Source organism: Lontra canadensis, unplaced genomic scaffold (genome assembly GCF_010015895.1).
Source record: "Lontra canadensis isolate GAN:19392208 unplaced genomic scaffold, GSC_riverotter_1.0 scaffold46, whole genome shotgun sequence".
In the NCBI taxonomy this organism is placed as follows: Eukaryota; Metazoa; Chordata; class Mammalia; order Carnivora; family Mustelidae; genus Lontra; species Lontra canadensis.
In genome coordinates this window covers 8643135-8670321 of record NW_022631040.1, presented here as the reverse complement: position 1 = coordinate 8670321, position 27187 = coordinate 8643135, and the positions used below count along the sequence as shown (strand labels likewise).

Below are 27187 nucleotides of genomic sequence, written 5' to 3'. Positions count from 1 at the left end.
GGAGGTGCTCTTGAGAAAGGATAACTTATAAAATGACATCAAACTTGTAGCTTATCTGCTAAAGAGTCTTGGAAATGTTTAAAATTATATTTGAGTGGCTGAGAAATTTATAGGAATCATTTTACTTAAACCTTAATTACAAAATTATCCCTTGTGTCCTTTGCACTAGAAACAAACTGTAATATTCAGAAAAGTCTCCTATGAACTTGGTTCAGGTAAATTCTCTCTCACTGAAGTGAAGCAATTATAGCAAGTCAGATAAGTTAGATATAACAACAGCTGGGATAAGAGACTATAAAATCAGGAAGAGTCACATTTAATTACTCAAAACATTGCATGCTTTCAGAAGCGATTTATTTATTCCATTTGGATTCAGAACTTAATATCCCATGGATATTGACAGAGCCGAGTTGGAGTTAAGCGTGTAGCAGCTAGCTGGAAGAAAATAGAACTACATCAAGGAAAGGAATTATGTTATACACTGGAAACTATTACTCTAAATGTACTGTATGTAAAATAAGTGTGATTGTCTCATGAGTGAATGGTAATAAAAACTGAAATACTCAAGAGACACTTATTCATGAGTGGTGTGGTGATATATATATGCATTGGGAGAAGCTTGCCTCTTATTGTTTATGCTTACCAATATTACATTAAAAGCCTACAAACAATATACTCTAAGTAATGGCACATAATGAAATTAAGAGCAAATCAAATATTTTGTTGCTTCTATAATTCCATTTTAATTTCAGTGCATAATTTTCTTCAGCACTGATACTTAAGTAGCCTAAATAAAACATCTATTTGAAATGGAGTTCTGATGCATGTCTATACTTAAAGGACTTAATATAGTTATTTGTAGGGGGGAAATGTCCTTTTATCCTGACATAAAAAGGGCAAACTACAGTATAGTGGTTTTCAAGAGAAACTGTACTTTATTTATTCCCAAGGGGATATTAGTCCATAAAACAAATTTGCAGTTTATTTAGCAGTCCTTAGCTTTTATCAGCCTTTTTAAGGGTGTCGAATGATTACCCGAGAGATCACACTGTAGAAGTTGCAGGGGGATGAAGAAACGATCCATCCAGCATCTTTATTAGAAATGAGAGGTGAATCCATTTAATGTTGTTTTAAATGTACCACACGGAAAGTTCCTGTTTACAGGTGCGTTGTCTTTTTCCATGTGCTCTTTTTGCCTCGCCAATACTTCATGGTGCCAAAATTGCTTATCCTGATCAATGACATTGGCATAGGCTAAGAATTTGAATAACTTACCCAGAGGAAACAGATTTTGGATTCTATCACGGCAAAATGCCAGACCAGTGATTTTTACAAGCAACTTTAGGTCCAAGAAATTTAAGTTGGAATGAAGTTTTCTCATTATATTTATATCATTAACATCTTTTCATAAATCAGAATAATGCTCTATTCTCCAACCATTCTGGATAAGTGAGTTTAGTTCATAAAATAGAAAATGAAATATAACCTAGATTAAGGCACGGACAGTAGTGGAACATGTCTTCCACAAACTCTTCTCTTAGTGAAATATAGTCTTTATAAAACTAAAAATATAGAGTTTCAAGATTTTTAGGGAGATCCATGGTAATCACACCCAATGTTCTACTTCACAGATTGATAGATACTTAGAAGGATGATTTGTGGGTACCAAATCTAAATTTTTAGTTATCAGAATAACTGCTTTTGTGAGAAATCAAAATTTACAGTATTCTTAATTGAACAACAAATCCATGAGATGTATCGTGGCATGAAAAAAGCAAAATGACACTCTTTTTTTGCCATCAATTAGTTTACAAAGGCAAGGCTTCATAGAGATTTTATTGTAAGCAACATTTTGTTAAAGAATCGTTTTCTTGTTTGATGTTGTGTTTGTTTATTTGTTTTGCTCAAGTGTTCTTTTTCAGTATATTGGCTAAAACAGGCCATCTTATTTCACAATGTTATTGATAGATGTAACTTATACTATGAATTATTAATCAAAACATTATTCTCTTTGATGGTTTATTTGTCTTGTTTTCAGATGTCAGCCTTGCAATTGTCATCTCTCAGGAGCCTTGAATGAAACCTGTCACTTGGTCACGGGCCAGTGTTTCTGTAAACGATTTGTCACTGGATCCAAGTGTGATACTTGTGTTCCCAGGGCAAGCCATTTGGATGTGAACAATCCGCTGGGCTGCAGCAAAAGTAAGTGAACTCTGGCCCTGTGCTGGTGGGTGGATCATCACGCAGGGAAGAGTGTCGTGTTTCTCCCTTTCTCCATTGAGAACCCATAAGAAAGGCTTAGGCACAAGGTGGAGAATTTAGGTGGGAAATGAAAAAAACAAAACAAAACACTAAATGAAACTTGTGTTCTTTTTTCCTTGATTAGATTATTGAAATGGTGATTATGTTAGTAGTGGGAAATTTAAAACATTTTGGTAGAATGAAATCGCTAGTGTGGTGACCAGAGTCTTGGTTTTCCCCCAGACATTGGACTTTCCAGTGACATAGGACTTCAGTACAAAAATCAACACTACTGGTTAAAACAAAATGATCAGTCACCCCACCAAACAAGGATATTCCCAGCCAATTTTCTGTAACACATGTGAGATTTATTCTTATTTCTTATGAATTAAGTCCTTCCATCCCCCAAGTGTTATGGGTACCATGCTATTATTAGTTGCTTATTGATATTAGAGCAATTATCAATGTTTATCATAGCATATCCCTCCTATATTTGATATTTCTCCTGCAAGTTGTATTAGCTGTTTAAATATCTTTCACATTTCTATTTTCAACTCCTGGAAGCCAAAGATTACATCTCAGTATCTTTTGACGTTTCAACACCATTCTCCAGTGCCTTGACTTGACTTCTCAAGGTCACCTGCAGTCCTACAGTTTCATGGCATATTAGTGATTTATTTACATTTACTCCAAGATCATATATCCTTACCTTTTCCAGAATTCCTAAGAAATGCCTGTTGAGAACATGTGGTAAGGAGCCCTCTACAACATATTGTACAATGCGTGTTCTCCTTGGGGTGTCCTGGGACTGTCATGAGTCACAATGAGAGGGAATGCCATAAGTCAGGATAAATCATCATAAACAAGCATGCTTGGAACTGTGTTATGTATATTTAAGGGAGAGAAAAATAAGTAAGAAAATATTGAGCTCCACAGCAACTGTACTAGATTTTGAGGTAGAGGAAGGCAGGGTGCAGGTAATGATTAACAAGATGTATTCAGATTTTGTACCTGTGTAGTTTATCTTTGGTATCCTGTGTTTTGTTTGTTCTCTGTATGCTAGTATAAGTAAACACTAGGCATTTAGGCTTCTTTAGGGAAAGGACTATTGTAATTGCCTTTCTGTGTAAATAAAGTCTAAACATAAATCTGGATTTCACTAAGAATTTAATTAATATTTGCTATTCATTGATTAACTATAGAATTGATTGATCTCTGTGCAACAGGAATTCCAACATATTGCTTTGGATAACAGTTGTAGATCATCATTTTGTGAGAACCTTACATATAACATACCAAATCATAGTGATTTTTTTATTGGTTCTGCCACTAATTTTGAATGAAATATTGGCATTGCTCCATTTTTTTCTACCTATTCTTACACCTAAGACACAGTCCAGGAACTATACCTCAGGCAAAACTGGACTGTTTAGTTAACTGAACACCAAGCCTACATTTCTTAGTAGTGGTGGATATTTACTTTTGTTTCATCTTTCCTTCTCTGGGCTAAATCTTGTCTTTCCAAATGCTTCCCATTTTTAATAGTTAAAAAACTTTTATATTCCTATTATTCCATTTATACATGGAAGTACCTCACTTGACACACATATATACAGATATACATATATATGTATATATATATACACATATATCCATGTATATATTTAAATTTTCTCTTTAAAATTGTGATCTTTACTGTTTTTTCCCATTTTATTTTATTTTATTTCTTTTCAGTGTTCCAGAATTCACTGTTTATGCACCACACCCAGTGCTCCATGCAATACATGCCCTCCATAATACCCACCACCAGGCTCACCCAACCCCCTAACTCCCTCCCCTCCAAAACCCTCAGTTTGTTTCTTAGAGTCCACAGTCTCTCATGGTTTTTCTCCCCCTCCAATTTCCCCCAACTCACTTCTCTGCTCCATCTACCAATGTCCTCCATGTTATTCCTTATGCTTCACAAGTAAGTGAAACCATATGATACTTGACTCTCTCTGCTTGACTTACTTTACTCAGCATAATCTCTTCCAGTCCCGTCCTTGTTGATACAAAAGCGGGAGATTCATCCTTTCTGATGGAGGCATAATACTCTATTACATATATGGACCACATCTTCTTTATCCATTTGCCTGTTGAAGGGCATCTTGGTTCTTCCCACAGTTTGGTGACTGTGGCCATTGCTGCTATGAGCATTGGGGTACAGATGGCCCTTCTTTTCACTACAGCAGTATCTTTAGGGTAAATACCCAGTAGTACAATTGTAGGGTCATAGGAAAGCTCTATTTTTAATTTCTTGAGGAATCTCCACACTGTTTTCCAAAGTGGCTGCACCAACTTGCATTCCCGCCAACGGTGTAAGAGGGTTCCCCTTTGTCCAAATCCTCTCCAACACACGTTGTTTCCTGTCTTGTTAATTTTGGCCATTCTAACTGGTGTAAGGTGGTATCTCAGTGTGGTTTTGATTTTAATCTCCCTGATGGCTAATGAGGATGAACATTTTTTCATGTGTCTGTTAGCCGTTTATATGTCGTCTTTGGGGAAGTGTCTGTTCAGGTCTTCTGCCCATTTTTTGACATGATTATCTGTTTTGTGTGTGTTGAGTTTGAGGAGTTCTTTATAGATCTTGGATATCGGCCCTTTGTCTGTAGTGTCATTTGTGAATATCTTCTCTCATTCCATGGGTTGCCTCTTTGTTTTGTTGACTGTTTCCTTTGCTGTGCAGAAGGTTTTGACCTTGATGAAGTCCCAAAAGTTCATTTTTGTTTTTGTTTCCTTTGCCTTTGGAGACATATCTTAAAAGAAGTTTCTGTGGCCCATATTGAAGAGGTTACTGCCTATCTTCTCCTCTAGGATTTTGATACATTCCTGCCTCACGTTGAGGTCTTCCATCCATTTTGAGTTTATCTTTGTGTATGGGGTAAGAGAATGGTCGAGTTTCATTCTTCTACATGTAGCTGTCCAATTTTCCCAACACCATTTATTAAAGAGAGTGTCTTTTTTCCACTGTATACTTTTTCCTGCTTTGTTGAAGATTATTTGACCGTAGGGTTGAGGGTCCATATCTGGGTTCTCTACTCTGTTCCACTGGTCTATGTGTCTGTTTCTGTGCCAGTACCATGCTGTATTGGTGATCACAGCTTTGTAGTAAAGCTTGAAATCAGGCAATGTGATGCCCCCAGTTTTGTGTTTCTTTTTCAGCATTCCTTAGCAATGTGGGGTCTCTTCTTGTTCCATACAAATTTTAGGATTTTTGTTCCAGCTCTTTGAAAAATGCTGGTGGAATTTTGATCAGGATGTCATTGAAAGTATAGATTGGTCTAGGCAGTATAGATATTTTAACAATGTTTATTCTTATCCATAAGCATGGAATGGTCTTCCATCTTTTTGTGTCTTCTTCAGTTTCTTTCATGAGTGTTCTGTTGTTCCTCGAGCATAGATCCTTAACCTCTTTGGTTAGGTTTATTCCCAGGTATCTTATGGCTCTTGGTGCTATAGTAAATGGAATAGATTCTCTGATTTCCTTTCTGTTGAATACATTTGTTCAACCACTTACAGTAGTTGTGGCTGCTGTTGTTTTGGGTGTGTGTTTCACAAAATTTACAAAACACTGGGTATGCAAATTTAGAGACTCAGTACCTACAGAGGTAGTTCATTCAAGAAAAAAAAAATTAGACAAGATTCTTGCCTTTAAAAGAGCTTGAAACATAGTCAGCAGAAATTATGGCTACACTCACAGTAGAAGGGAGTGAACAAGGGCCACAGGAAATGCTGACTGTGGCATGAGTATGAAGAGAGGCTGCTTTCCTTTCTGTTCTACCTTGATTTTTACATGGTACTTGCTTTTTATCCTAGCAACAGCCAGAACAACCAACTTCATAAAGATATGGTGCTATTGAAAGGAATGTAGTGCTATCTATTGTTAAAACTGTGAACTACCTCGGGCTGGTATTTTCCTTTGTGTCCAACAGATGTCAAGCATGTGTTTTCCTTGATCATTAGAATGTTTCATAGTGTCCTTCTACACAGTTTGGGGACCACAGGTTTGTGATTATTATTTTTTCCACTTAGAGGCTACTGGCAATAGGTTAACAATATCATCTGTAATTTTTTCCTTTTTTTTTTTTTTTTTTTTTTTGATGGGGAGTTGAGTTGGGAATCTCAGCATATAATTTCCAGAGTGCAGGAGGAGAATTGAATTCAGTTAAGGTAGTTAGACCCTCTCTCATAATCTGCTTCTTATTTCTTGATTCATTTCTTTCCTATCAATATTAGTTTCATGCTTTCAAAATGATAGTCATTCTCCTTGATAGAAGTAATACAAAACAGGTACTAAATAATTCTTCCTTCTGTATGCTTTCTTAGTGAATGAAATGAAATTTCATTTGCCCTAAACTTCTAACTATGAACTTAACTAAATATATATTTAGTTAATAATAGTTAATAGCTAATAATTAATAGTTAATAATTAAGTTAATTAATAAAAAAGTCTAAAAAAGTTTTAAAAAGTTTAAAAAGTAAATAATTAATGAAAAATAGTTAATAATATATAATAAGTAATAAATAAAATTTATAAATTTATATATAAATATGAAATACATATTTATATATAAATATAAAATCTTTAAAATAAATAATAGTCAATAATTAATAATAGTTAATAGTTAATAAATAACTATATAGTTAAGTTCATAGTTTTTTATATATAATGGTTATATATATATAATTCATAACTCATTTGTGTTTTAACTCTTCTTGACACTACTCCTGTGTTTATCTTTGGTTATTTATCCATCTTTTTATCACTCATATTTTTTCCTTTATCCTTACTTATCAGAGAGGCTTTTATAACTAATATTTAAAAATATTAAATTGAAAATATTTAAAAAATATTTTTATTGTAGTAATATATATATGACATAAAATGGACCATATTAGCCATTTTCAAATGCATAGTTCAGTGATACTAAGTATATTCATGATGTTGTCCAACTATCACTACCATGCGTCTCTGTAACACTTACTTCTTGTGAAATGGAAACTGGTTACCCACTGAACAATAATATCTCCCATTTGCCCCCAGCCCATGGTAACCACAATTTTACTTTCTGCCTCTATAATTTTGAATAATCTAAGAACCTCATGTAAGTAAAATCATAAAATATTTGCCTTTTTGTAGGGACTTATTTCACTTAACGTTTGTCCTCAAGGGTCATCCATTTTGTAGTTTATCAGAATTCCCTTCCTTTTAAGGCTGAATAATATTCTATTGTATGCATATACCACATTTTGCTTATCCATTCATCTGTCAGTGGACATTTGGGTTGCTTCCATGTTTCGGCTTATGTGAGTAATGTTGCTATGAATATGAGTGTCTAGCCATTTCTTCAAGACTCCGTTTTCAATGACTCTGCTTTCAATTCTGTTGGATATATAATCAGAAGTGGAATTGCTGGATCATATGGTAGTTCTATTTTTAATTTTTTTGAGGAACTGCCACGCTATTTTCTACAGCAGCTTTTCTATTTTAAATTCCCACTGACAGTGCACAAGGGCTCAAATTTCTCCGGATCCTTGCCAACATTGTTATTTTTTATTTATTTATAGTAGCCATCTAATGTGTATGGGATGCTCTCATTGTAGTTTTGATATGTATTTCCCTAATGATTAGTGATATTGAGCATCTTTTCATAGTTATTGGTTATTTGTGTGTCTTCTTTAGAGAAAGTGTATTCTGGTTATTTGCCCACTTTTAATTGGGTTATTTGTCTTTATTACTGAGTTGTGATTGTTCTTTATATATTTTAGGCACATGTCCTTTATTAGATATATGATTCCCAAGTGCTTTTTTCCAATCTGTGTGTTTTCCTTTCACTTTTTTGATAATGTCATTTTAAGCACAGATGTTTTAAAATTTGATAAATTTCAATTTGCCCAATTTTTGTTGTTGTTTATACATTTGGTGTCATATCTAAGGAACCATTGCCAAAGCTAAGGTTGTGAAGACTTTCTCCCTTTATTTTTTATATAAGAGTCTTACAGTTTTAGCTCTCAGATATAGGCCTTTGATCCATTTTGAATTAATTTTTAGTTATGTTGTGAGTGAAGTTTCCATTTTCATTCATTTCAAATGTAGGTATCCAATTGTTCCAGCACTGTTTTTTGAAAGAACTATTTTCCCCTGGGTTCTTGCTAATCTTGTTGAAAATCAGTTTACTATATTCTGTTGACTCTTTAATCTATATTTCTGTGTTATTTTATTACTTTGGTCTATGGATTAGAATATGCATTTTCATTTGCCACAGTCTACTTCAGGTTTGTACTGACTTAATGCTGGTAAAATATCACAAGTAAACTCTTGATATAGCTCCCTTCCTTTCCCCATTTTGAGTTATGATACTGTGCAATTTTACATATATGTGTGTATATATGTATGTATAATAAATCCTATATTACACTAATATAATTTTCTTTCAACAGTAATAGGTTTTAAAAAAATTTAGGAGAAGAAAACAATATGAATATATGAATATGTACACACATACACATAGAGTCTTGAATGTTTACCCACATATTTACCTTCTCTGGTGTTCTTCTTACCTCTACATTATTCAGATTATTTGCTTTCTGTGTCATTTCCTTTTAGCCTGGTGGATTTCTTTAGTATTTCTTGCAGGGCTAGTCTGACAGCAATGAATTCTCCCACTATTTTTTAAAAATTATCTGCAAAACCATCCTTCCTTCCTCCCTCAATCCATTCTTCCTTCATTTTTTGATGGGTAATTTTTCTGGGTAGAACTCTTGATGACAAGTATTCTTTTTTCTTTTAGGAATTTGAATATGTCCTTCTACTACCTTATGGCCTCCATCATTTCTTTCAGCCTCTACTTGTATTTTTCTCTAACTATGAATGAATTTTCTCTTACTCCTTTAAAAGTCTTGTTTTTGTCTCCCAGCAGTTTGACTATGATATATTTGGTACGAATCTCTTGGTATCCTATTTGGATTCATTGCACTTTTTGGAAATGTAGATAAATGTTTTCCATTAAATTTGGGAAGTTTGAGCCAATCTTTCTTCAAATATTTTCTGCCACTTTCTCTATCTTCTCATTTTGGAGATCTCGTAATACCTCTTTTGATGCATGGTGCACCTGACATTGTCTCACAGGTCTCTGAGGATCTGTTCATTTTTGTTCTATTTTTTTTTTCCTCCTTTCTGTGGATTGGCTCAATCATTGCTGTATCATTACATTCTACCTATTGCTTTTTTGTTTGTTTTGTTTTGCTTTTGTTTTTGTTTTTGCTTTTTAAAAAAATACTTCTCTTTTCTTAGAGAGCGTGTGTGCTAGTGGGAGAGGGGCAGAGAGGGAGAGCTAGAGAGAGAGAAAATTTTAAGCAGGCTCCATGCCTGGCACAGAGCCCTACACAGGGCTTGCTCTCACGATAGTGAGATCGTAACCTATGCTGAAATCAAGAGTTGGAAACAGAACTGAATGAGCCACTGAGGACATCCCCCCCCACCTCTTGTTCACTGATTCTTTCTCTTTTCCTTTCAAATCCGCCATTGAAGCCTTTTCAGGGAAGTTTCCATTTCAGTTACTGTACTGTTCGGCTCTGGAATTTAGTGTTTTTATGCACTCTGTTTCTGTATTAAAGTTCCTTTTTTACTGAATCATCATCAGATTTTTCTTTAACTCTTAGAACATACTTAGAATAGCTGCATTGAAGTGGTTTTTGCTGTACTGAATACTGGGGATCATTCAGAGTCTGTTTCTCTCAACTGCTATGAGTATAGTTCACAATTTCTTTGAGTGTGTTGTAATTTTATGTTGAAAATACTTATGTTGTTAGATTTTTTTTGTAATTTGCATATACTTAAATGGTAGAAAATTTTCTCCACTGCAGTGTACAGCGGTCGACGTCTAATCAGGTTTTTTTTCTTTTTTTTTCTTTTAATTTTTACTTACAGCCTAGCTTCCTAGGGGTCATTACTGTGTCTGAATCAGCCAAATAGCTGGGCAATGCTTGTGCTCAAATACTTCCAGACCATATAGCTTCTGCCAATCAATACGTGTATGGTTTGGGGGATGTTTTCAGAGTTATAGCTAGTTCCCAGTTCTTCCTTGACCTTCATTTTTCTCTGGCTCTCATGGTTTTTCCCCATCCCTTCATAGTTTTCCAGCCAGCGAGGAATCAATGGAGAGTTTATTTCAGGCCTCCCATGACTCTATCATACCCAGTATCTCCTGGTTTATTATCCTGTAAATTCACCATTTAACCTACCTTGGGAGGTTGTACTCAGGCTCAAAAACCTGTGAGTTTTCCCTCTTGTTCCCAAATGACTATGCCAATTTTTGGCGGCAAAGCTATGAATTTCTGCTGCCAACCCCAGATCAAGTCCATGTCCTGCGGCACCAAAGCTACTGTTTGTAGTTAGCCCTACTGGTAAAACTAACACTCCTGACTATGGAACTGGTATGATGGTAACAACCCCCACAAAAAGACCACAGACTCCTGTTTTTGTTTTTCAAGAGTAAATGTTCTCAACTTTTTGTTTACCTGTGGTTGACTTAGAGCTCCCAAAGTGGTTATTTTGGCTATTTCATTCAGTTTATATCACTAAACTCTTTCTGTTGCCCTAATTAGAAGCACTCCTATTTGCTTTTACTTTTTAATTTTTTAGTAGCTTTCTAGATATTGCTTTATTTTTACATTTCAGGTATTTTTAAGTTCTCAGTAACTGGCTTCTACTTGTTTCCTATTAATTAATTCTTGGAACTGGGTTCATGGCCACATCTTCCCTTGTGGTTAGGTATTTCCACACCACCAAGTTTCTGGCTTAATTGATGCGACAGAAGTGATATGTCAGAGTCCTAGGTTGCGCTCTCATAGGTATGGGGCATGCTCTGCATCTCTCCTTTTGCCTTTCCTGTTGAATTGGATACGGACTTGGTGGTCATCCACCTGGGACCATGTAAACAAGGACAACCCCCTAAGGATGGCAAGACAAAAAAGACAGAGGGAGCCGAGACACCTGTCCTCATCGCCACAGTGTCCCCAGCCTTTCATGAAAAAGGGAAACATACACATTCTCTTTATACTCAAAATAACCCCGAGAGTTAGACATTATTCTCCCCTTACTATATATAAGGAATGATTCATAGACTCCAACCAAATTTTGACTAACAGTCACACAATTACCAAAGTGCCTAAGCCAGGATTAAAACTCATGGCTCCCAAACAAATGGATGTCGTCACAATGTGATACTATCTTTCCTTACAAGAAAGTCTGGGAAATGCAAAAATCACAGTTGGCAGTTTTGAAGAATGAATGAATATGTGACTGTTTTCCCAGAATTCCCCTTTCAGCATGTAAAAGGGTGAATTTGGGTTATCTTATGGCTAGGATTTCATAATATTTATTCTGTGAGTGGTATTGAACCATCTAAGCCTTCAGGTCTTTGAATATTCTCATTTCAGAGTCAAACAGGCACTATACATTTATACTGCGAGGTGGGACAAGATTGTGGTTAGAGATGGTCATAACAAGTAATCAACTGTAAACATTTGGAAGAGTCTGTTTGTGTCTTTGTGTATGTGAATGCTTGTTGCCAATGAAATTTTCGAGTAATGCCAATTATTTTCTATACCCTTTGACATGGGATGGAAACATATATCTTTCAGTCATCCCAAAAGTATGTCGCTGTCTTAGAAAATACTCTGAAGGTCAGTTTTGATTGCTTTATCTCTGAAATCTGTTGTGTTCCTGGTAGCATGCAGAGTTTTAGATGTTGTCACTAATAGTCACTAAAAATATTCAATTGCCATAGAATACAAAGCTCTTTGAGAGTGTTACAAAGGAGACAGTTTATGAGTCTTTGTGGTTCTACCAAGAACAACAGGATGTGGAGCCCTAAATTAAAAATCACTGACAGATCAAAAGCACTGTCAGTGTTCAACAATCCAAACAACCTGTGAAATATGGCAAATTCCCAAATTCAAAAGTAGAAGGTCCTCTTTGGAAATGATTCTCTTTTTCTGTGTCATTTTGAGATTGGTGCTATTCTTGTCCTATATCTAACTAGGCATATGGACAGAGTTTTAATATAACAATGCAAATTCTAAAGAAGAAGCAAAGATAAAGAGGAAGAGTGAGAGTGTATCTAAGTTTGAATATTTTTCCTTTAAAAACATGACATCAATATTATCTCCCTTAAGATTAGAGACATTGTCTTTAGGAAGCCTATGCATAATATATAGAATTTTATTTATTTCAAATTCAGTGCCCTTGAAATAGTTTCTTAAAATATTATTATTGGATTATATCATGTCTTCAAAGTGGGGTGTATCCCTCACGAATGCTGATGAATTAATAATAGCTCTTAGTTGAAAGCCTCTGCCTGGTGTGCAAGATAACTTCACTTTTCTATTCCATACTTCCCTACCCTACTCTATGCCCCAAGATTGTGTATGGTCTGCATCATCAGGCTCCCTTGCCCTCTGACTTTCGATTGGCTTCAGCTACTAGCGGGAGCCTGCCAATCATCTGGAGGGCTGGCAGAAAGGGAAGTTAGAATATTTAATCCTCAGCTTCTTGTTGCAGTATAGGAGGGGTCTTGAGGTGGTCTTGAGGTAGTTGTATCCTGCCATGATTAGTCACAACTCCTGCCAAATGATGCTTTTCCTACAGCTCTTTCTTTTCTTTCTTTTTTTTTTTTTTAGAGATTTTATTTATTTATTTGACAGACAAGAGATCACAAGCACACAGAGAGGCAGGCAGAGAGAGAGGAAGGGAAGCAGGCTCCCTGCTGAGCAGAGAGCCCAATGCGGGGCTCGATCCCAGGACCCTGAGATCATGACCTGAGCTGAAGGCAGAGGCTTTAACCCACTGAGCCACCCAGGCGCCCCTCCTACAGCTCTTTCTGTCTTCGAGTGCTGTGATCCTTTAAGCTAGGGATAGTGTGCTAGAAAAAAGCTCACATAGCGGGTCTGACTGTTCATTTGTAGAAAGACCTTCTTACAAGGTCTTTGGATGACATCTTGGAAGTTGGACTTTTTGAGAGGGTCTCCCCATCCCCAGAACAGGTAAGAGTGGCTCACTATCTCTTAAACTTTGTCCAACCAAATAGTTTATGCTTAACCCTGCTTTCCTTCTGGGAATCTAGAATTTGGGAGGTTGTTCATAGAGACAGAAGCTCTCTCCATAAACAGCCCCCCATACTAACCCTGGGCATTGAGTTTCTAATGAGCTTCCCTGGTTGGCAACATGCCACATATTTTCATAAAACATTGGCCGGGGAATTAGGCATATCCTGTGTGACTGGAACCTTGTGCTTGGTTTCCCCTGGACTTACTCACATACTTTTCCCTTTGTTGATTGTACTCTCTTCTTTTACTATAATAAATTTTATCCACAAGTAGGACTATATGATGAGTCCTGCAAGACTTTCTAGCAAATCATTGAACCTGGGGTGGTCTTGAGGACTCCTGGCGTAAATAGGGAAAGAGCTCTACTGTTATACCCCAGAGTACAGCTTTATTTCTTTTGGTTTCCTTACACACTCTGCTTACCCTTTGGAAAATAGTTTCTTTATCAAGCTCTTTATTACATTAGTTAATCCGAATGTACTCTTTCTCCTCTTCTGAAACCATATCACCCAGTGAGGGCAAATACTTCATATAAAAATACTGATAATTATTTGATTGATTCATTTCTACACATGATTTTTGGAAGTTTCTTAACAAAAACATTAAAGGTTTTTTTAAAGTAAGGTAACACAGAAACCTTTGAAATGTTATTTAATGAAAAACTCTGAGTAGGATATGCACTTTGTTAAGCCAGGAGGTAATAAATAACTGGTGGCTGATTGTCCTTAAAAAAAATAGTTAGACTGGGGTGCCTGGGTGGCTCAGTGGGTTGAGGCCTCTGCCTTCGGCTCAGGTCATGGTCTCGGGGTCCTGGGATGGAGCCCTGTGTCGGGCTCTCTGCTCGGCGGGGAGCCTGCTTCCTCCTCTCTCTGTCTCTGCCTGCCTCTCTGCCTACTTGTGATCTGTCTGTCAAATGAATAAATAAAATCTTTAAAAAAAAAATAGTTCGACCTTATTTCTCTCCTTTACCTTTACATATTCTGGCAGGGAGGGGGGTTGGTGCAGAATGAGGGAAGATATGCTGGAGACTGAGGAAAATATGCAGTGATAAGAGACAATGTTTCCATAGTGTAGTTACATTATACAAAATATCACTAAAATAGTGAGGCCAACGCTCTTAGGTGCCACATGGAAGCAATTGTATTACTTCATTGCACCTCTAGCAGGTGTGGGTATATCCACATAGTACAACCAGATTATTTCTTGCTAATATTTAGAATATTTAATATTCAAGACATCATGAGTATTTGTATCACCAACTATTATTCTTTCTTTTCCACCGTGCTCTGTGAAGCAAGATGAGGCATTGTGCTTAGTGGAATGGAAAACTTCCTTTTAAAAATCCAGAAATTATGTTACTTAAATTTCAAGTTTCAACATAACTTATTTATGTTAACTTTTAAATTAATTAAGTAGAAAATAAGTGTTATATATACTTGGATACTTTCTAAGAAGGAGGAGGACGAGTAGGAAGAGGAGGAGGAGGTGGGGGAGGAGGAGGAGGAGAAGGAGAGGAAGAGAGAGGGAGGAGGAGAAGAGGAGGAGGAAGGAGGAGAAAAAGAAGTGCTTAATGTAGAATTCTGTGGTCCACTCCCCAACTATGTTTATGACAGATGCATTAACCCACAAAATTGTTTTATGCTTATAGATAAGAAGCTTTGTTTTAGAGAACTCATGATGTGTACCTTCTGTTTATTAATGTTTTAGTAAACCACATGTCTTCTTGATAAAGTAATCCTGAATCAGAAAGACCTCTTTGCTGGATATCTTACTTCAGCTTACTTGTGTGCTTATTGATTGCCTTTGCTAATAAATGCTCTCTCCATTGTAATTTAGCTCCATCCCAACAACCTCCACCCAGAGGACAAGTTCAAAGTTCTTCTGCTATCAATCTCTCCTGGAGTCCACCTGATTCTCCAAATGCCCATTGGCTTACTTACAGTTTACTCAGGGACAGTTCTGAAGTCTACACAACTGAAGATCAGTATCCATACAGTAAGTTTAAAGGTTTGGTGATAGAAAGATATAATATTCTAAGAACTGATACATTAGTTAAGTTCTTTGACACTGAGGATAAATGATGTTGTGGTTTCCTGCATCTAGCAGAGAGTTTCAAGTAGAGACAGAAATACGAGTCTCACTAGCAATGTCCTTGTAATCAAAACGATGCAATAAAAATGAGATGCTTATTATTTGATAAGCCCTAATGCTTATGAAATTCTCAATGATGAAAAAAAAATACCCTATTCAACCAACATTGATGATGTGGAGGAGTTAGAATGTACATAAACTGCTGGACTATCTATGTAGGTTCATTGGCACAACTTTTCATGCAGGATAAATTGTTGAAATGTATGAGAAACTATATCCTTTTGTATACCATTTGACTCAATATCTTTTTTTAAAAAAAGATTTTATTTACTTACTTAAAAGAGAGAGACACAGTGAGAGAGGGAATACAAGCAGGGGGAGTAGGAGAGAGAGAAACAGGCTTCCCACTGAGCAGGGAGCCTGATGCGGAGCTCAATCCCAGAACCCTGGGATCATGACCTGAGCCCAAGGCAGATGCTTAATGACTGAGCCACCCAGGCACCCTTAGGAAACTTATCTCAAATGAACAGTCATAAATGGACACAGAATATGTTCAAGCCTACACTATTTGCAACAACAAAATATTACAAGACATTCAAATATTCAAAAATTTTTCAATAAATTATGATAGTTGGATAATAGGATCTTGATACATTGGTAAGTGAACTGTGGGATATGATTACCTATAAAATATTTAAATTTACATATTAATGAATGGAAAGTATCCATAACACACTGTGTAATGTAATAAAAGGTATTACAAATAACCTGAGTTATAGTAAATTCAAAAATATGTAGAAATTTTGGAAGACTTACAACAAACTGAAGCTTAGTTTTCTCTGAGCATAAGGATTACAGACAATTTATCAAATATTCCTATTATATGGGTTGTTCTTAGGTTAAAAATGGACTTTTTTAAAAAAGTAGAATCAGAGCACTAACCTTCATGCAAACAGTGCAATTTTATATATACACTGCCATTTCCAGAAAGATAGAATATAATATGAACGTAAATTGAAAGAGAAAGGATGTGAAAAACCATGAAGATTATCTTTACATCTATAACTTTTAAGATTTTAAAGGAGCTTATAAAATTCAAAGTATGGGGACCCTTGTCTTTAAAAAAAAAAAAACACTCAGATGTTTAAATAGTTTCCCTAAAGTCGGAATGAGGAAACAGAAGTGTTTATATCCTTCCACCTCTGTCTTCTCAGATATTTGTTTCTAGTCATGTTTAGCCACAAGCTAGTTTAAGAAACTAGTTTAAAAAACAGTGGAATAGTGATTCTAATTTAAGTTTCCATTTTGTTCTCTTTAATACCCAATTTTCCAAATTCCAGTTTAACTTACTTAATTAGTTAGAAAAGCATATAAAGTTCTATAGGGGCACTGAAGTTCCATAATCTTCCTCAGAATGGTTAGGGAGATGCCTCGTTTTAACACAGTGATTGGATTTAAGACTTTTACATAGTATATATTTATATTGTGTATGTACTATGGTAGGTTACATTTTGCACCTAATTCTGACTGACATGCACCTACATTATTGTGTCCACTTTCTGTTAATTCTAAATGTTTCCCCAGTATTCCAGCTCTTCTCTGAAGTTAATGGCAACTCTGAACTTCATGATGCAGATTGCAAAGGGAAATGAACATCTGTCTACATCTGCCATGTTGGCAAAGCATCCTAAAAACCTGCTACTAGAATGTTTATTTTCTTCCAAATATCAGCATGATCCAGGTGTCCTGAAACTTAAACTTTTGTGAGAGGGGAAAAGAGAGTTATAAAAATATTGAAAGTGATTTTGAAGATGACAGTACCATGGGTTGGGTTATTTCTGAAATTGTGAATCAGGGTCACCCCGTTTTTCCATTTAGCTTAATTCAATAATAAAATTAAACTTCAATTATACCCTTCAATTCCAGTGACATGTTTTCCATAGTAACATATTGTGATCTATTTTATAGACCATTACATGAGAACACAATGCTCTGGCTCTTATTCATGATTGCACTAATATAGAATCCAAATAACAGTTTCTTACATAATAAATGTGTACTCATTCGCTAATCAGACATTTATATAATCCTATTAAACGAGGTATTATTTCCTAAATCCTTCTTTTCCATTAAAAAATGCCACTTCTGGCATTTCTTGACAATCACTATAATTAATGATGTGAAAATTATCTGCATGATGGCATTTGAACAGTAAGAACAATTGGTTAACACTGTCAGAACTTTGTATCATTCTAATAATACCCTCATGTTTATTACTCTATTTCCAGTGTGTGGATAGCATGTGTAATATGGAAAGGAAACAGTACTTATATTCAGTCGGATGAACACAAATCTTTGGGTTAAATAAAGGCATTTGGAATTATAGGTGGAGAATCATTGAACTTTTCAAAGAAAATTAATAGTGTTGTCTTCCGAGAAAGTTTGATCATTTGGTTGAGCCCATTATAGAATTCCTTGTTAGAATAAAAACTTTTCCTAGCTTGCCTGATGCACCATGGGAATCTCTAGGATGGTGGTTTCCAACCTAAGATCATGACACACTGGTGTATTATCATCTTTAAATGTTGCAAATTATCAGTTACTAGTAACACACAAGTAACAGTGGAATAATTTTAAAATTTCTGAATAATAAAAAAACAGGAGAGACAGGTATTGATGTCAAATAAGTGCACTGGGAATTGTACATAATTAGTGCCTACTATTATCTCCCCTGTAGCTCCAATCTGGTTTGCCCACAGGTGTTTCCTATGCGATGGGTGTGAGGGGAACAGCTATCATAGGAAATAGAACTCATTTGATAGTGTTGTAGTTTTAGGGGGTGGCCAATAAATCATACTATGTTTTCCTACTTGAGTTTGGAACTAAAAGAGAACTAGATCTAGGATTCAGTAAGATGGAAATGAAAAATAAAAGAAATTTTCATTACTGATAAAAGTCAGAACTGGAGAATAGGCCTTCTCTCCCATACTAAGACAGATTAGAAGGGAGAAAAATCAATAGACTGATCTAAATATGCTCTGTTTCCCCCCTTTCTCCCCAAATTCACAGTTGAATCATTTCTCACTTGGGAAGCCAAGGGTAGAGGGATAGTCCTTACATGTTTACTCTAAAAAGTCCTTTCACAGAGAAATGAGAGGATGGATACTTCTACACCTGAACACTGCTTACATAGCCTAAAGACGTTAGCATAGTTTAGAGTTGCAGATGATGATACATCTTAGTGAACCCTGAGACTTCATTTCTACCTTCGATATCATTACCATTTGTTACTCTATACTAAATCAAGGGATCGATGTAACAAGTGGTAAGATGTTTCTCAGAGAAACGAATAGTAAATATAGGGAGGGAAGGAAACCAATCAACCGTTTCTATAAAGCTCTTAATATTCTTTCCTGGAAAAATCAATCAGTTGTATATGGAAAAATCATTCCTTCATTTATTCAATAAAATTTTATTCAGTGTTTACTCCAGAGCAGGAACTGTATGAGTTACTAGAAGCACAATCCTGGAAGGAGCAGTTTTCGTTATTGAGAGGGGAGATAAAACAGTAAGACAAAATTATAATATGTATTAAATGTTAAATTAGAATAGACTTGGAGTATTAGGAAAGTACTGGGAGGAGGAGAGGATGACATGCCTGTGGTGGCAGAGAGGGAGACTGAGGACCATGGAACATCTCGCAAGAAAGAGGTGATGTGGGAGCTAGGTTAGCCAGATACTGCAGTAAAGGAAGAATGATTTTCCTGGAAGAAATTGTATGTGAACAGGCATGAAGGGAGGGTGTATGAGAAAATGAGGTCCATTCAGCACAACTGAGCAGCTCCAGGTAGCTTTCATGGGTGGTGTATTTGGGAAATACTGCCGACCAGAGTAGGTACCAGCCGAGGTCATGAATTAGTGCTGAGCCAAGAATTCTGAATGTTGGCCTTAACGTGCAGAAATTTGTGGTTTGAGCCTGGGTGGCTCAGTTGGTTAAGTGTCTGCCTTTGGCTCAGGTAATGATCCCAGAGTCCTGGAGTCAAGTCCTTGCTCAGTGGGGAGCCTGTTTCTCCCTCTGCCCCTGCCTGCTATTCCCCTGCTTGTGTTCTTTCTCCTTGTCAAATAAATAAATATAATCTTAAAAAAAAAAAAGAACCTTCTTGTAGGAGAACAATTTTTCCAAGCTCAAAGTGAAAGATAGAGGAAATTCTTATCCTTACTAAGGAATATGACCAGATCAAGATAAGTTGTTTTAACCTGAGTTAATTTGTTGTTGTTGTTGTTGTTATGATAAAATTAAGGGGAATTCTATTTATATCCTTTTTATTATTTTTATTTAGTTCATACTATATGTTGTTTATACAGTGTTTTTAACCAAATATATATTGCCATCTCAATTCTGTAATTATTCTAATTTCTTACTAGACTCCTCTTATAGATTTTGATCTATCAGGATTATATTCCATTTCTCAAGTGCTATAAGCATCAAGTATGTACTGAACTTCTCTTAATTATCATCAGGTTATGTATCTTCCAACTTCCGGTTTAAGTGTGTGCCATTCTCTTGGAATCTTAAGCACTGATATTTATTTTTGCCTTTTAGGTTTGGCTTTTGACATTGTTAAATACAATGTTTTCTATCAGTTTGCACACCTTCAGTGATTTTTCAAATGTTTTGAATATTTTAAACACTCTCATGTGGAATGCAGATAAATTTAACTTAATAGGTATTTATTGAATTTACTATTATATGCCAGAAATATATGTTATAGGAACTACACCCTGGCTATTATAGACAGGCAATTTCCCCTATTGTTTAATTATGATCACAATATTCTGTTATGAGCAACAAGTATGATGTTCAGATAATATACTGAAAACCAATGTAGTAGTCATTTGAATAATTAATAAAATGAAAGTACTTAGCAACCACTATCAATATATCCCAAGCAAATTTTTCCAGTGGAGGATATCACTTTTTCTGAAGAAGCACAGTAAATGTCATTCATCAAATCTTTCTAGTGGAAGATATCACTTTTTCTAAAGAGGCAAAGTAAATTTGATGTATCAGCTTTATGGATGGATTCAACAAATATTTATTGAGATTCTACTGTGTGCTACCAATATGGTGGCAAGTAAGGAGGACCTGGTCCTGGGTTCCCAGGGTGTTAAGTCTAGTTTTAAGGAAAGACAATTCATCAAACTATAAAAATAAAATGTGAGAAGGGTTGTGTTAAGGGATATATATCTATATCTGTATATACAATATATACTAACATATCATACACACACAAACACACACACACAAGATACTAATGGGAAATTATGGCTAGTTTTCTTTCTTCTACATCCTGGAAAACCTGAAGTCTCATAATATTCTCCCACTCCTACCTCATTTAAGCATGTTCAGTACATTTTTTAAAAAACTGAATACCAACTCCTCTGTGCCCTGAAACCATTTCAGTTTTGGATTGCAGGAAAGTTGAGGAGGTAGGAGAATATGAATCTGGATTTTCCCAGATTACTTAGGTTCTCAGAAGGTAACTGTTTCCTGGTTTCATTTTATAATAGAAAATTTCACTAATATGAGAGATAAGAATTAGATATCAATGGGAATGCATTTTTGTTATTTGATACTAAGCATACTTGAAAAGAAATTAATCAGTACAGGGGTATCTGGGTGGCTCAGTTGGTTAAGCGTCTCACTTCAGCTCTGATCATGATCCCAGGGTTCTGGGATCCAGCCCCACGTGGGGCTCTCTGTTCAGTGGGAAGCCTGCTTCTCCCTCTCCCTCTGCCCTTCCCCTGCTCCTGTGTGCCCTCTCTTTGTCTCTCTCACAAATAAATAAACAAAAAGTCTTAAGAACAAAAGAAATTAATCAGTGCATATGGTTGTGATTATTAGCATCTCCAAAGAGGAATCTCAGGCTGTGTTTGTGCAATAATTTGTCTAAGTGATTTTGTTGTTGGTATAGATCTTTTGCTTATAAAAGTGTTATATCCCATTAAGGAAGCTTAAAATAAATTTTTTAAGCCTCACAATTGCAGCATTCTAGTATGATGACTAATTTCACTTCAGAAAACTTCTGGAGTAGTGTCTACTCCAGTTTATTTTTCATAATAATATTCAAGTACTTGTACTATTATATTCGGTATTTTCTTCTCATGTTGCTAAGTGGCCTTCATCACTATGTTTTTAAATTATTATATGATATTGGAATTCTATTAATGTATCATATTAATATAAAGTATTATAACCTGTTAAATTCCACTTTAATTTACTTCAACATTTCCTATTATAAATAACACATCTATATTTTTCTATGCTTCCTGAGGAAATGTTTCCCAAAAATTCAATCAAAGATCACAGTGTCATACAATATGTTTGAATATATGCTTGTATACGTTATCGGTTTACTGCCTCTCAAACCTGCTCTGCCTGCTTTGTAACAGTGAAGCTGGAACCTGTAAATGTTTCTCCTTGACCAGCTGGTGCATTGTGTCACAGCCCTGCAATATACTTCCTGTCCCCTCAGAGAATGGGAAGTTCCAGGCACATGCCTAACCATGTCCACACTGTATCTTTTTAATCCTTTTAAAAACCCAGACTTCACCTGTGTCAGTTCTCCAGTGATGGTAACAAATGTCTCCAAAATTTTGCAGTTTAAAATAACAATAATCATTTATAAGTTTTGTTTTTGTGGATCAGAAGTTTAGAGAAAGTTCCTGTAAAGGTATTGGCCAGGTGACAAATGTGGCCTGTGGAAACAGTTTGACAACCCTTGGTCCAGGACAATATTGTTGAACAAGGAAACAAGTTACATAGAAGAAACTGCCATTTCTGTTTCAAAGAACTGCCAGAAATTTCTCTTTTATCTTCTGTAAAAAAGACACTATATTTTATTTTATTTTTTTAAAGATTTTATTTATTTGACAGACAGAGATCACAAGTAGGCAGAGAGAGAGGAGGAAGCAGGCTGCCTGCTGAGCAGAGAGCCCGATGCAGGGCTCGATCCCAGGACCCTGAGATCATGACCTGAGCCGAAGGCTGAGGCTTTAACCCACTGAGCCTCCCAGGCGCCCCAAAGACACTGTATTTTAGAAAGAACAAGAGTTTAAACAACCTTCTAAATAGTTTTCATGACAAGAGGCACTTCTCTTATGTTACACTGTACAGTAAAAGCAATTAGAATTTATTTCAGTTTTAAAAATCCAAACCTTTCTCTTATTCAAAAGAGCAGATTGTATAGTTTATGTGATTAAGTTATACAAATAGGAAAACAATTAGGAATGATTCCTTACCGATTTCTGAAATATGACTCTTTTCTTCCTTTAATTTCAGATATTCAGTACTTCTTAGACACTGACCTGTCACCATATACTTCATATTCCTATTACATCGAGACGGCCAGTGTGCATGGTTCAACAAGGAGCGCACCTGTCACATACAAGACGAAACCAGGGGTCCCAGAAGGAAACTTGAACTTAAGTTATATCCTTCCTGTTGGCTCAGACTCTGTGACACTTGCCTGGACTACACCTTCAAATCATTCTGGTCCTATAGAGAAATATATTTTGTCCTGTGCTCCTTTAAGTGGCAATGAGCCATGTGTTCCCTATGAAGGTCATGAAACCTCCACTACCATCTGGAATCTGGTTCCATTCACCAAGTACCATTTTTCTGTACAGGCGTGTACTAGTGGGGGCTGTTTACACAGCTCACCCCTTATGGTGATCACAGCCCAGGCACCTCCCCAAAGGCTGGGCGCACCCGAGGTGCAGAAGATCGGTTCCACAGAGCTTCATGTAGAATGGTCTCCCCCAGTGGAACCAAATGGTAAGAATTCAAGGCTTAGATTTCCCTTTCTTGAGTAAAACATGAATGAGAATCTAGGCATTTGGAATTGTGCAATAAGAATCTGGCAACTGTATCCATTTTTGTAACTGTAGGTTACAATAATCGAAAATTTCTAAAGATATCAGATACTATTTATACTGGTTAGTAGAAAGAGTATATTTCTTTAATCTAATAAAAAATTCCATTCATTTAAATTGCCCCTTAAAAGGCTAATATTATCTTTGCTCTTAATGACATCTGTCACAACACAAACGACGTTTCTACTTTGAAACTCACTTATGAAATGCATTATATTTGACTGTGTCACAAGTTAGGGCACCCATAAGCAGTAAATTTTCTCTTTTAAGCAAGAAAAGGATATAAAATACTACAAAAAATATGTATATAGGCTAGCTGACTCCATTAAGTTAATTTTTTGTCTTCATACAATTGAACCCTTGGTTATATAGGCCAGACACAAATTCATAGATTTTTAGTAATTAATATCATGTACGTACGATGGCAAAACCTCTTTTCTCAGACTTTTAAAGTTATTTGAGAAGACTAGGTAGATCAAGTTTAATATTCTAATATTTATATAATAAGAGCTTGTGTTAAATAGATAATAAAATTAAAATACCCAAATTTGAAAGTATAAATATAAATTGGAGGTGCGATGATCAAATCTGTTCCCCACAAAAGCAGTTCTTAGTAGAAATTATGATAATTCATTCTGAAAGGGATTGAATTTACCTGTAGTAAGTTAAAGCTATTTTGTGTTTATGCATTCCCTTTTGGTTTGTTTTTCCCATGAATATGTTTCAGCAGTATCACATACGCTCATCTGTCCATCAGTTGTTGTCTTTTACAAATCCCGTCATCTAGATTACTGAAGAAATGGACAGGTAATCTAGTCAGAAACAATGCAAAGCTGGTACTTTTTAGTCAGCCTAAGCTCACAACACCCCCAGAACTGTCTGATGAGTCTTCTTTGTTCACTATCTCACCTTTCTAGGGATAATTATAAGATATGAACTCTACATGAAAAAAATGAAGTCCGATGGAGAAACGTCAGCAGAAAGTCGAGTTTTTCAGAGCAGTGGCTGGTTCAGCCCTCACCCATTTGCAGAATCAGCCAATGAAAATGCACTAAACCCTCCTCAAACAGCCACAACCATCACTGCCTTGGAGCCATACACCAAGTATGAGTTTCGAGTCTTGGCTGTGAACATGGCTGGAAGTGTGTCTTCTGCCTGGACTTCAGAAAGAACGGGAGAATCAGGTGAAGAAAAATGCTTTGAACTCTACTTTGAAGATTCCCAAATGAAAATATTGCTCCAAATGAAAGTCAGCAGCACTAAAGTACATTTTGAAAAGCAAGAATTATAAATTTATAGAGGCAAAGGAAAAATTGACTATATTGGTTGGTTATGTAAATATCTCAAGGTCATAAAGAACTTGCAGTAAGTTTCAGGGGGAAAAAATAAATGCCTTAGCTATTACTTCAAAGGGGAAAAATAACTATAGTCATACTCTTTGGGGAATGTTTGCCAAAAATCATAATTGGTTTTCATTCCTGAAGTGGATTGGCAGTGTGTTCTATCTTGCTCCAAACTCAGCACAATTTATGTTCATTGAAAGAGATAATGATACCAATTTCACAAATCTTATTTTGTTTTTGTTTCTCTCTCCAAAGCAAATAGTGTAGGTACTAGATTCCATCCTAATGATAGAATCCTGGATATCAATATCTGTAATTCACAAATTTGTTTATCAACAGTTTGCAATATGGTAAGGAAGGAGAGTAAAATTTTTAATTTTCTTAAGATATCTTCACTATAGCAAATGATATATTTTTGCCCCCCCTTCAATTTCATTAAAACGTTAAAACACTTCAAATATCATGAGCCTTTAACCAAAAAAAGATACCTTTGTTATGCTTTGAATCTATGGATATTCAAAGAAACCCAAGTCCTGATTTAAATTGGAACTGTTAGGACTGTGGGAGGATAAGGGTAGCTTTAGGTTGATGTCCAAGGGAATCATTTCATGAATAAAATGTGCATTGTGCTTGAGCATCTCTTAATGACTACCAGCCATCTTGGACAAATAATAGCACCATGATAGCACAAGTGATGAGCCATGGCATTCTGGAAGGGGAAAATCAAGGTCAGAAATGAAAAGTAATGGGTGAAAATGCAATACTGGACCCTCATAATCTTATGGGTCACTGGCTACTGAACGTGCGATGAGGTCCTTTGATAATACACCTTTGGTTAGCACATTTAAAATCCATATTAAGATCTCAAGGATGGCAGGGGGAGAATGTATGTGCGTATATACTCTGAACATTTCAATCAAGATTTATTGAAAACTTTAAAAATTTCTTTGGGGTTATTTAGAACATTTTAGATTTACCTCTTTCTGAGGAGTAATATTCTCCAAGCTGTATCAGTGTGGCTCGGTGAAAGACATCTCTACATCAAAAATCCAATATGTCACTATGCATTGTTCTGGACTCTGTGGACTAAGATTCAGTTTTGATGACTTCTCCTTTCAATTGCTTCATAGTACCTATGTTTTCCTACCATATCTAGTAGTTATCTTGGTGAAAATAAGCAAATTCCTAAATGATTTTTCTTTTGTAGATCGAAAATATTTCTGCTAGGAATATAAGGATAGAGAACAACCTTGCAGAGAATTAAAAAAAAAAAAGGCAACTAGCTTTTCTAAACACCAGTATATCCTTTGATGTTTAGAAATCAGGATATTATGTAAGGAACAAGGTTATGTCAGAAACAAGAGTAGGTGTATGAGTTCCATCTGGAGACCTGTAGGTACAGTGTTTATTGTCTGCCTGTGTTCTTGTCATTGACAGTGCCGGCATTCATGACCCCTCCTTCTGTCTTCCCACTCTCACCTCACTCCCTCAATGTGTCCTGGGAGAAGCCAGCAGAGAATGCAACAAGAGGAGAAGTGGTGGGGTATAAGGTCAATATGGTTTCCGAACAGTCACCTCAGCAATCTCTTCCGGCAGCATTGTCACAGGTATTAGTATCTTAGAATGGAATTCTCTTCCTTTTGACATTTTCTGATTTTGCAGAATTCTATGACCAAATTCTCCCTTACATATTCCTTACCTGTGGCATTGCTTCTTAATATACCATGTGTACAAGGCACTATTTCTAGCACTTATTTTTCTAATATAAGCATGTATTAAAACAAAATAGATATAATTTTGTTTAATAAAATCTGCTTTCTACACTTAACATCTACCCTTAAATATCTTGTAAGGAGCTCACTTTCAGTGGTTGTACACTGTCATGTTATTTGGGCTTACAATAATGTATTCAACCAACCTACCATTAGTTGATATTTATATTAATTCTTTTGGAAATATAGATAACATTGATAAGAATGTCTTCTATATACATTTTGCATATTTCTGTTTCCAAGGAGAAGAGAATTCTGAGGAATGGGTTTATCACAACTTACAGCAAAGGTTAACATGGTCAAGGTTTGGGATATGCAGTGACTTACTGTCTTCTAGTAATTCATACTCCAGCCAGCAGTAATGAGGATAATAATCATAACTAACTTATGAAGGCTTTATTGTGTACGTGGACTAAGTCACTTGATTTGTATATAATAATCCCGGAGGGGGAGAGGTTCTTGTTTCCCTCCAGTTTATGGTTTGGTCAATGTACTCCATTAGCATATTTTACCACCATGATGGTGGCCAATGACAGAGGTGGCTGATGTTAAGTGGGCAAGTCATTCTGTGTACTTGGCTGTTTAGCACCTCTTTTGAGGAAGACCCTCTTTGGCAGGCATTAGCACAATATAAGAGATCTTCACATGTAACAGTCT

General features: G+C 35.9%; 1 protein-coding gene across 1 annotated transcript in view; it reads left to right on the top strand.

Annotated features, from left to right (window-relative positions):
• The window catches only part of USH2A (usherin), a 678599-nt gene that overhangs the window by 147195 nt on the left and 504217 nt on the right, over nt 1–27187 (top strand). Inside the window, exons 14-18 of the mRNA XM_032872913.1 lie at nt 2039–2202; nt 15226–15384; nt 22823–23317; nt 24333–24599; nt 26196–26365. Coding sequence (XP_032728804.1) covers nt 2039–2202; nt 15226–15384; nt 22823–23317; nt 24333–24599; nt 26196–26365 — 1255 coding nt within the window. The remainder of the gene's footprint in view (nt 1–2038; nt 2203–15225; nt 15385–22822; nt 23318–24332; nt 24600–26195; nt 26366–27187) is intronic.